The 11,597-nt window shown below is 36.0% G+C and overlaps 1 protein-coding gene across 1 annotated transcript in view; it reads right to left on the bottom strand.

Moving 5' to 3' along the window:
* Nucleotides 1–1,553: 1,553 nt before the first annotated feature.
* LOC132236663 (BPI fold-containing family A member 2-like) overlaps nt 1,554–11,597 on the bottom strand; it is a 76,793-nt gene continuing 66,749 nt past the window's right edge. The window contains 2 exon segments of the mRNA XM_059699748.1: nt 1,554–1,669; nt 1,672–2,248. Of these exon segments, the coding sequence (XP_059555731.1) occupies nt 1,554–1,669; nt 1,672–2,248 (693 nt within the window).

The following is an 11,597-nucleotide window of genomic DNA, read 5'->3' as shown; positions in this document are numbered from 1 at the left end:
AAAGTATTGTCTGTCTTTTCTTAGTATGGATTATGTTGCCATGTTTGTTCACGAAAAGTATCATAGGAACCTCTACTTCCAGATAGCGGAGGAGACCTGTACTTTGCAGAGAAGTGTCATTGGGCATGTGCAATGTAGGGTGACAGTTACTTGAGTCTTCAGGAGAAGGCCATGCTGCTCTCACAGTACAGATATTATTGTGGAGGCTTGAACGTTCAGTGAATATTAATATTAATAAAATTATTACAGGATTAATTTACGGGTATTAAATTATTAAACTTTCAGATATTCATTTTGTACATCTTATTGATACAGTACCATTGTTATTAGGAAATTAAACTTATAATAAGTCTGTCACAGAACTTGGCTTATGGTGTAAACTGGCTAATTTAATAAGTAAGTGATTGAATGTATTGGAACCACCCATATCTCTGAAGATAATTTCAACTTATTACAAGATCTCATACATATTTTTGTGTGATTCCTTTAGTTTTAAAAGTTAGATTAAAATGTGTGTGCTTCTGGGGAAAGCTATACTAACTATTACATTATTATTATTAGTAGTAGTAGTAGCAGTAGTAGTATTTTGCAGTGTTTCATGAGCAATGGCATTAAAACCTATGAGACCCAAAGTCAAGCAAACTTATTTTGAAAACTATCAAACATAAACACTAATATTTTAAGAGCTTTTAATTTTACACTAAAAATGGCAAAATTTTTAAATAATTCACTTTTTTTTCACAGATTTAAAAACAAAAGAAGTTTGGAAACTTCCCTAAGTTTCACACAGAAAATCAGTGGTAGACGAAAGCTCGAAACTCAGGAATTTAATTCTTCATCCTGTGCTTAACCAATTGGAGACAGGCCGTCTGCAGACTATATTTTCTTTTTTAATGGCTATAAAGTGAATGAACTCAAAGAACAGTCTGGGGTCCTGCTGAGATGGATATGAAAAAGGACAGGGGAAGAAAAGATTCCTCATTAATGGATTTATATTCTAGTGATAGGGCTAGAGGGTGGAAAGGTCATTTGGAAAGTAAAGTGAAATATAGAGCATGCAGAAAAATTATCTTGTTATCTGACTTAGAGACATGAGGCTGCACGTTATCCTCTGTTCGTTTATTTTTTTCTCCTAGTTTTCCTTTTATTTTTAGATAAATGTGAGTCAGACAGATGAGACAAGAGTAATTTTTAGAAGCTTTTTCTTTGCAAGCTTTTGGGAACAGGGTTTTGCTTTCTTTATGGTCTGATTGGAAGTGCTAGTTGATTGCGAAGGAAGAACATGTAGAAGCAGATATTAAATCAGAATTAGGGGAAACAACTAAATACTTTTAATTAAAAGTTGAGTTTATTAGGTCATAATTATACACAATTTAAAACTTAATTTGAAAATTGAAGTTCTCTCCAGATAATCAAGAAAGAAAAGGAAAGACATTGTAACTCTGAAAGGCTTTCTTAGTTCAACAAGGAGAGTGGAATTAGAAGGTAACTATTTTGGTGACTCTCCTCTTAGTGACAGGTCCCTTATATATAAACAACCTCATTTTCAACAATTACTTGTCCAGGAATGTTTTATTTAAAAAATGTGTAGATGATTCTTTGCTGAAGTTTATCGGTGTGTTCTGAATAAAATTCACAGCCAGGGTGGAGATGAAAATGCAGATCAATGGCATATCTGCTTCTACTCCAGGAAGGACACAGTCTTGCTCAGGAAGCTGGTCAAAGTGTCTGTGAGGTTGTTGATCAGTACACTGTGGCTGCCCAACAGGGTGAGCAAGGTGTTGGCTGGGTTGCTGGTGCATTCGCCCTGGACCACTGTGGGGATGTCAGCCTGGACATGGGTTTCCATTTTGACACAAGTCAGGAGGTCCAAGGAAGTCTTCAGGTTGACCACCTTGCCAATGAGAGGCAGGATCAGGGTGACGTTAGTGGTGACAGGAAGCTTCAGGTTAAGGACTTTGCCATCAGAAGTCAGTTTGGCTTTGACATCCAGGATGTGGGAATTACCGATTTTCAACCTCAAAGCCTTGTCCTTAAGGGAAAGGATATTAGAAAGGGCGTTGTTCACCAGTTTTTCCACTTCCTGGACCTTCTGCTTGGCCAGTAGCCAAACCTTGGATTCCTGAAGAGGGCAGATGAGAAGGATTGCTGTAATGCCTCCCACTGAGTAATTCCCAGTTGCTTGACTATGTTTCCTTGTAGTACCTCCCTCTGGGAGATGCTGCCACCATCCAATTGGAGTGAAAGGCTGAGGCCAGCCAGGAGACCCCTCTCAGCTATTCCTCACCTGCACAGTGAATACAGCAGTCTCTATGCTTGCCACCCTCCACCCTAGTAACAAAGGCCACTTCTATAATAAAAAAAATGTAGATGAGGATCTTTAGGCCCCAAGGGTCTAAGAATATTGTCCAGCCTCAGTTACAGAGTAGTAGATGTCAGGATTCGAATTGAGTTTTCTTTGGCTCCAGCTCTCTGCTCTTACCCTTACCTGACGAAAGATACCCGATGTGGTATCCTCTATCTTCAAGTACTGGGGACACAGATGAGTAAAGCACCATGTGTCTCAGAGACCTCACAACCAGAGACACGCACAGATGGTGAGATACAGCTTGTGACTCAGTTATATCGAGTATATATGAGGCACAGCTTCAGCACAAAGAAGGAAATAATCGGTTCTGCTGGGGTTGAAGTGGAGCAGGTCAGCCAAGATGTTATGGAGAAGGAGAAAAAAAAAGCCCATTGAGCTGGGTATTCCATGTTAACAAGGCACAGGAGGTCATCTGAGATGGAGGGGGAAATCAACACAATTTTTCTTTTTTGAAACTGTGGCATAGAAGATGTGTTTAAGATTGCCAAATGAAGTACAGGACACCTAATTCAATTAGAATTTCAGGTAAACAACAAAAAAGTGTTAATATGAATATATCCTATGCAATATTTGGAATATATTTATACTAACACATTCTTTGTTACTTATCTGAAAACCAACTTTGAACGGGAATTCTGTAAGTTTACTGAATTTGGCTATGCTACACTCATGGACCTCAATGGAGTATAGTGTACAAGGCTGGAATCATAAGGAAAGGTGCTAAGAGAGTTAAGTTGAGGCTTAAATGTTAAGAATATGGTCTTTTCCATCCATGGGACAAACAGGATTAAAACCAGGATTCCCCTACTAATGAATATCTGTTTATCCTGTGACTGGGATGATTTATGCCACTTAGTTAAAAACAACAAACAACTGAACAAATATTATCTCTGGTAAAAGGATTTTTCTGTTCAAGGAGTTATGTAATAAAGTGACTTCCAAAAAACTTTCAAGTAAACTACCAGTACTTGATTATTCTTTTCTACAAAAAATTAAAAGAGAAAAATGAGGAAATATTTGGGTTAGAGAGGAGAGAATTAAATAAAACCACCAGGGTACATTTATAGCACATATATGGTACATATGTGTTTTCTGTTTAAGTTTTAAGTGAGGGGAAAAAAGACAGATGAAATTGTATTATCCCCATGTAAATCCTATCTAAACCAAATCAAAGATATTATTATCTGATTCGGTAGCATGGAATTCTTCCCAGAGTCACACAAGAAGGTATATCCCCTGAAGACAATTGGGAATCATTCTGTAGAAGGCAGGTAGCATTTTTCATTTATTTAAATTTGTAATGGTAATAGATCATTTAAAAAGCTATTTTGCTACTGTGGTTTTGTTTAACAATGACATTGGATAATGTAGCATGTCTTCTATATTCGTCATGTTCATGGAAAGGAGGCATCTAGACATTTCGAAATAACATTTAGGAAGTAAAATGGTTGCTGAGAGCAGTGACTGCATACCAATTTAGATTTTCCTCTCCCTCCTCATTAAATATGTGACTGTGTCTTTTATTTACGTTTCTCTTTGCTCTCGAAAGGATTTAAGGCTGCTCATAAATATGTGCGAGACCTATCACTCCTACACATGTGGCTGCTCAAGCATTTCGGTGATTGTACATTTCAAAGTTAAATGCAAATACTTCTTTCTCTATGACTAGTGTGTGTGCACTTCTGGGGAAAGTTATGCTAATCATTACATTTTACCAACATTATTATTTTATTTTTATTATTTCATAGTGTCTATTGAACAATGGCATAAATCCCATGAGAACTGTAGTTAAACAAACATATTTGGAAAACTTTAAATATAAAGATTCTATTTGATGTGGAGAATTTGTGTTGGTTTCACTTTTACTTAATAGAAATTCCACTGTCCTTGCTTAAGCCTGTCTTCGCTTTAGGTGAGGCAAAAGAAAGACAGAAATCTAACTGTGGTAAATACGATATGAGTTGCATCATTAACACTTTCATATAAAGACCAGGTAAATAACCAAAAGTAGATGTTGGTCATAATGAATGACTTTAATTCACTGTGTTTCCTGTATTATTTTTACTGTTAGACATGATATTCTTACTTTAAAATAAAGTGCTGTTAGTTATCATGAATGTGAATTGTTAAGAAGTTAGTCAGTTTTTAAATTTTGGTCTATTTGAGATCTTGCCTTACCCGGGAAAGGATTTAAACTTCATCAAGAATGGTTTAGGAGCAAGAGTTTACCATACTGGAATGGAATGTCTTCCTGATATTGTTTTCAATAGTTTGGTAGGCATCTTGGCAAGCGAGCTGGGGTTTTACTGAATCTGATGGTGACAACACCGAGCTTCAAATGAACTTGACTACCTGGACAAATGGCTGACACTCACAGAATAAAGTTTAATAGGGATAAACAATAAATATATAGCTTGTATCTGGATTTAGAAAATCGACTGGAAAAATGGTTCATATTAAAAATTCTGGGTAAAAATGGCCTAGGGCTTTTAGGTAATAGTGAGTTCAAAATGTCAACAGAGTGGTGAGGCTGCCATAGTCTAATAGGATTTACGTAGGTCACTTCTGGAGAAAACTTTCTAGGCTAAGGAGGGTTTGATAAACCCACTCAACATTCCACAGTTGTCAAAACATTTTTTAAATCCCAAGTTTATATCTAGGAACCACATTTTAAGAGAGCGTGCTTTTATTTATTTATTTTTAATTTCTAAATATATTTTTATTGATTTCAGAAAGGAAGGGAGAGGGAGAGATAGAAACATCAGCGATGAGAGAGAATCATTGATCAGGCTGCCTCCTGCACTCCCCACACTGGGGATTGAGCCCACAACTCGGGCATGTCCCTCAACCAGGAATCGAACTGCAATCTCCTGGTTCACAGGTTGATGCTTAACCACGGAGGCACCCTGGCTGGGCTAAATTTTAATTATGTATTGGATTCAGGCATACAACTTACTGGTTAGATAATCATATACTTTACATAATAGTTGATATTTCCAGTACCCTAACTGGCACCGTACATAATTATCACAATATTATTGACTATATTTCTTGTGCTGTACTTTACATCCCCATGACTATTCTATAACTAGCAATTTGTACTTCTTAGTCCCTTCATCTTGTTCACTCAGCGTCCCAATAAACTCCTTCCCTCTGGCAAGAGAGAGAGCATGCTTTTAAAAACAAAAGATGTATTTGGTGAGAGGATAGATATAAAGGCATGTCAAAAGAAGAAAAAACACAAGTTATTTTATATAGAAGAAAGAAGAGGTTTACTGTTAAAGAGGAAAAATTTTATTTTCCCTTTTGTCAAATGTATACAAGGACCAATAAATAGAAGTTTCCATATAGAGATGGAATTACTTATAGTGCATCTATAAGATAGTATAGATAGAATGGGCTGTCTTAGGAGGTCAGAACCTCTTATCTGTTGGAGAAGCTGGGGAGAGATGAGTTATACATTGGATCTAGATCTAGACTTTTATAGTTAGTCCCTTTTCAATCTGGTATTATACAATCCTAAGGACGTTTTTCTGGTATGACTATCTTCTACAACAATCAGTTATTTTAGGAAATTTAATGACGTTACCAAAAAAAAAACTCCCCAAACCAAACCAGACTTTGTTATTTTTTATTGATTTTCTGAGAGAGAGAGAGAGAGAGAGAGAGAGAGAGAGAGAGAGAGAGGCTTGTTCCACTTATGAATGCATTCATTGGTTGATTCTTATATGTGTCCTGACTGGGGATGCAACCTTAGTGTATGAGGATGACACTCTAACCAACTGAGCTATCCGGCTAGGGCTAGACTTTGTTATTATGTCAACAAAGCAACTGGTTGATTGACCAGACAACTTAATTTTGATGCTCAGGTATCTAAAAGACATAACTTATTTTTCTGGTTATTAGGTCATCTTGCCTACATACATGACTTTCAATATAATTCTCAATATAAACAGGCAAAATGAATCACTACAAACACACATAAAACTCTGATCAAAACAGTTTGTAAAATACATTAGCTGTAAAATTCCATTACCATTAGAAATTTTGTGTTGGTTGCATTTATGTACCATTGTTTCTTTCTAGACTTTTAACATTCAGTGAAAAATCTCTAGATGACAAACGCTTGTAGTGTTCCAGCCAATGGTCACTTGCTTCCAAGAATATTTGATATAAAATACCCATATGACAAAATAACTCAGTTTAGAGTTTGTTTTAATAAGATTCATAAAATCAATTCTATGATCTTTCCCCTCCTTCCTATCAACAATCCCTCTAGTTTATATTTGTTAGCCACCAGCTGTCTTTTTTTCCCCACCACAAATGACTTCAAACTGCAAGATAATTCTACAAAAAGAGATTCTCTCCAAATGTTACATGGAGCCAACTATGTCAGCAATGGAAAGAACTAGAACATTTTGTTTTGAAAATAAAAAAAATCTAGATCCGGCAATTGGCCTACTTACATCCTAAATACTCTTGACTCCAGAATTCTAAGTGAAGAAGCTTACCTTTTCTTTTTTCATTTATTTCTAAAACTATGAGATAAAAATTATGGACATCTTTATAAAGCATGTCTTCCATTGATAAATTACATGAAAATGTAAAACAGAATGCTAAATTATAGTACAATAGTGTATATATTTAGTCATCTAAATTAAATGGTTAGACGGTGTTGAACTTTTGGTAAGTAGGAGTCAAAATCATGACAAGAGTTTGGATGTATTCCTTAGTTAAAACCTCTTGGCACTTAATTCCATTAATATCTTGCTTTTGTTCCTTTCTTGATATCTTAATAATATTACAAGGTACACTTAGTTCCAGAATTTAGAAATTAATTTATAAAACTCAAACTAGATTTGTCCAGCCAGGCACTTTTAGGCAGAAAAGCAGGTGGCATATTGTCTTCACTGGCCTATTTTCTCAATAAATACAAGCCAGTTCAACCCACTGCCTTCCAAATAAAATATCATATAAGAGTTGAATGTATAGGATACTCTGTAGTAATCCTATCCCTTGAGATATGAACTCAGGGACTTGACAAATTAAAGAGGGTTGAAATATCATGTTGAAAGAACTTGAGCTCTTTAGTTCTCCATGAGACAAAAAGAGGCAGCCTGTTTTCCTGTGTTCTGACAAACTCCTACCATATTAGGGGTGCACTTAAAAGCATCTCAGTGCGTACCGTGTTGGTTAATCAGAGAGCACATTCGTACATTTGGAGCATGCAGTTTTGCAAAACAAAGCACTGCTAACTATGAGGTCTGATGGTTACATATCATTTTAATAGAGCCACCGCTCCTAAGCACCATAACTTTTAATTCATGACAAAAAGCTTAGAGCCTGCACGTTGAATAGTTCCATCCTAATTACTTTGTCAGAAAAACCAGTGGAAAATTAGATGCACCCCACCAGGCAATAAATATATCAAACCAAACAAAATTTGAACTAGAAAACAATCAACTCCTTTTCTTTGTTCCTTCAAAGGAAAAGCGGATTAGACCATTAAAAAAAAAAAAAAAGATCAAGAGCATTTTATGGGAAATTCAGAAAGAAAACTATTTGGACTAAAATCAAAATGTTACGAATAGTACTTTCTAAGTAATGACACACATCAGCAGTATTTGCAACCATCAGAACAATGTGATAAATGTTAATCACTTGGGACCCCAGCTCTGTGGGAAGTGCTCACTACACAGACATCATTTATAGGGCTCCAGTTATGACCTACGTCTAAAAGACATGTTAATGATAACTAGAGAGAGTAGATAGATTGTCTTCCTAGAGTGTTGAAGTTCCTGCTTGTTGTCATCCTCAGCTCTTTTAAAGAGCAGAGGCTTTCGAAGGTACTCTTCAGTCTAGCAATCAGGATGCAAGACCAGAGGGATGGAACTAGCTAAGATAAAATATGCCAGAAACACACACTCCTCAGATTTCCTGTAGGAGTCTGACTGAAATAAGGCAATATTAATAAATACAAATTCTGGAAGACTATTATCAACAGAAACAAGGTCCTGAAATGGACCCCTGAAATTATTTTAGTTTCCTCAGGCAGGTCAACTATTTCAATGAAACTGTGCAAAATATTAGACCTCTCTATGGGGACAATTGCTTTAAATTATATCAAATACTCAAAGACTATAATAGACACGCTAAGAAAGAGTTCAATTACTTGTACTCTCTAAATCATGAGCTCACTCAGAGTCATTTGACCCCTTGACCTTGAAAACATTTTGAGACAAAAAGTGTAGTTTCTAAGCATTTCAACATCAAAAAATATGCAATTTGTCAATTTGGGTTTGGTTTTTAAAACCTTTTTTTCCTGTCTTCACTGCTTTTATTTATGTTTTTGAGAGAAGAGACACTCAGGTAACGCAGATAGAATAAAAGAGTAGAGAAATCATCAAGGAGGTTAAGACTTGTATTTTTGAACCATAAAGAATTGTCACTCTCAATCAGATTTCATCTCAATAATTTGAAAACCATCCCTTTGAATGTAGCTTAAAGTCAAGTAATATTTCCTGGTCCAAGTTTTCTCATGAGGCAAGACCTTTCAGAACTTGAGTCCTTGGCCTCTCTGGACTTCCATACCATGCTTAGCATGTGAATCACGTCTCATAGCTAGGAAGACATGGCTTTCAGCTATTTCCCCCTCATAGCATTTGGCCATCAACAATGTGGGAGAATGAAATGACTGCTGGCTCTTTTCCTTCTTGTTGCATCTGGTTTCAAAAAGTATTTTACTATACAGAACATGATTTTCCTTAACAGAGTTATGGAAGATAGCAATTTGACAATCAGTTGGCATAAAGTCTTGTTTTACAAGGTTATTTTCCCAGTAGAACCAATCACAAAGGTGCTTGTCTTCTCCAGCTTTTGGTGAAATCAGTAGCTACTAAAATCAGAGAATGTTAAGGGTCGAAGTAGGTCAGTAACCTCTCCTCTTGCCTCTCCTCTTGTATTTAGATACAAGAAAACTGAAGAGACTTCTATTTTCTAGTTGTTAAAATTCTAACGTATGCTCTTTCAAAGAATAACTCATTTGAAAGTATGAATAATTAAAGAGGTAGCATATCAAAGATCATCACCAAATGGAATTCCCAAACATGTCACTAGAGCCATATTTTAGACCTTCAGCAGATCTCAATGTCACTGTCATATTAAAATGTAAGAACTAGTATTAAGTCAACAAAATAAATTACTCAGAATCCATATTTGCCAGTGGACATACTGAAGCACCAGGATTCATTGTATTTGTTATTTGTTACTTCTAAAGATGAGGCTAGAGTGCAGCTGTTTTAATTATAACATGCCCATCTCTGACTCAGTTTACTACACAACTATTCTCAAGAAAACATGGCCCTTCCTCAACCAGGCTGAGCTGCAAGGACAACCGATGACAACCGAAGTCACAGAATTTTCCACTTTTCAGTGGCCTTAACAATCTAGACACCTTCTTACCTCTCTTACCCCACCAATGAGTGAGTGGTTCAATGACTTGCCTAATCTACCAACCCAGGTCTCCTGATTAAATGGCTTATATTTTTTTCTTTTGCTTTTAGAACCCCACAACCATGGTTGATTTTTCTTATTGTTATTGTTGGTTCTTTTTCTATTATTTTTCTTTGCTTTTAATTTATAAATGAAAAAACCCTTTATCATAATGGAAAGTCATGTTGGCAGAAACCTTTTTCTAAATGCTTTTTATTTTCTCTCAGTCTACTCTTTCAAGAATGCTTATCTTATGAGAAAAGACCTTATCATGAACTGAGTGTCCACAGAGCTGTTGAAAACACTGAATGATTATAATACAGCAGAAGAATGATATCCAACACCAACTTCTTGGTTGGGTTAACTGATTACACTTTCTGTGATTAATAAACTACCCTATAGATTAGCAGTGAGAACTAGTTATTTAACCATACCTATGGCTTAGCATACATGTGATAGGCTATCTACTTAAGAAGTCTTTTGAACTAGAGAATACTTTCAGTGTTTTCATTTCAAGTGAACACCATCATTGTAGCCCTATCTGTTCCCTATTTATGGCTGTGGATAAAGTTTAGATAAGGGAGCTCTGAAATTATGTGTTTAATTCAAAACTTTGTGAGACAGGAAAATTCCAGTTTGCATGACAAATTGTTCTATTTCAGTTCACAAGACCTTTATTGCAGATCCTGGAGTTCAGGCTAACAAGGATATAATGATAATAATCAGCTATCATACAGGATAAGAGGAAATGAGTTGAATGAAGAAGGTACATTATAGTTGATGGATAAATGCTATCTTATAAATGACAGAGGTTTGTATCCGATCCTAAGGACTAGCATATTTATTAATTGCTTTTGACTTTTTCATTCACAGGGATGTTTATTGTTGAACAGTAGATCTAGACGGCACTGTACTTTTGAACTTCCCAGTCTAACGGGAAGGCCTTGTCAGAGAGAAATTGGAATTTGCACAGATTTGAGAAGTGATGTAAGATACCACATACTGTGTTTTACAGTCTTTGAAGCTCAGACCCTCCCCACATATAACACACACATCATTCCAACACTCACAAAGCATAGCTGTGATGAAAAGCTCCAATGAGACTGAAATTACTCAACTAGTGTCCCAGCCCTCGCTCATCTTCCACCTTACCGAAGAGGTGTGGCCACACCAAGGGTCAGGAATCATTCCGATTAGCCACATTACTATTGACGAGGAACTGAAACTTGCAAATCCTTCTAAGCTCATCAGGGCACAAAGATCAGTTTTTATAACATTTGCTTTTAATTAAGGGACGTCCTTTTCTTCATTTCATATCCATATGAGAACATCATCTGACTTGGTTAGAGTTCTGTGTATCATAGATCCTCACATGAAATAAAAATTTATATTGTTAGAAAAACAGAAAGTATCCTTAAATGTCTATCCCCAAACAATTCTTCCTTCAATTTGTTTGATCTATCAAAACTGAAGCATGGCTTAATGGAGGGTCAATGGGATTCTGTTTTAGAACAACCATCTTTTCTTCCAGCAGGATAACAGTAGGCACAGGATATCTTACATTGTTGGCTGCTACCCTCAATTTGCATGAAATAGTCTCGAATTGACCCCTGATGTTAGTTTTAAAATAACATATCAGAATGTGAAAGATCTTCCTTTCATCAGAGTAAAAAGATCCCTATGACAATGTACAGAATTTCATTTTCAATTGAGATAGTTTGAACTCTCTGTAATTAAT

The sequence above is a fragment of the Myotis daubentonii genome, chromosome 6, assembly GCF_963259705.1.
Source record: "Myotis daubentonii chromosome 6, mMyoDau2.1, whole genome shotgun sequence".
NCBI lineage: Eukaryota > Metazoa > Chordata > Mammalia > Chiroptera > Vespertilionidae > Myotis > Myotis daubentonii.
Note: the sequence above shows the minus strand (reverse complement) of the source record. Positions and strands in the feature narration are given on the sequence as shown.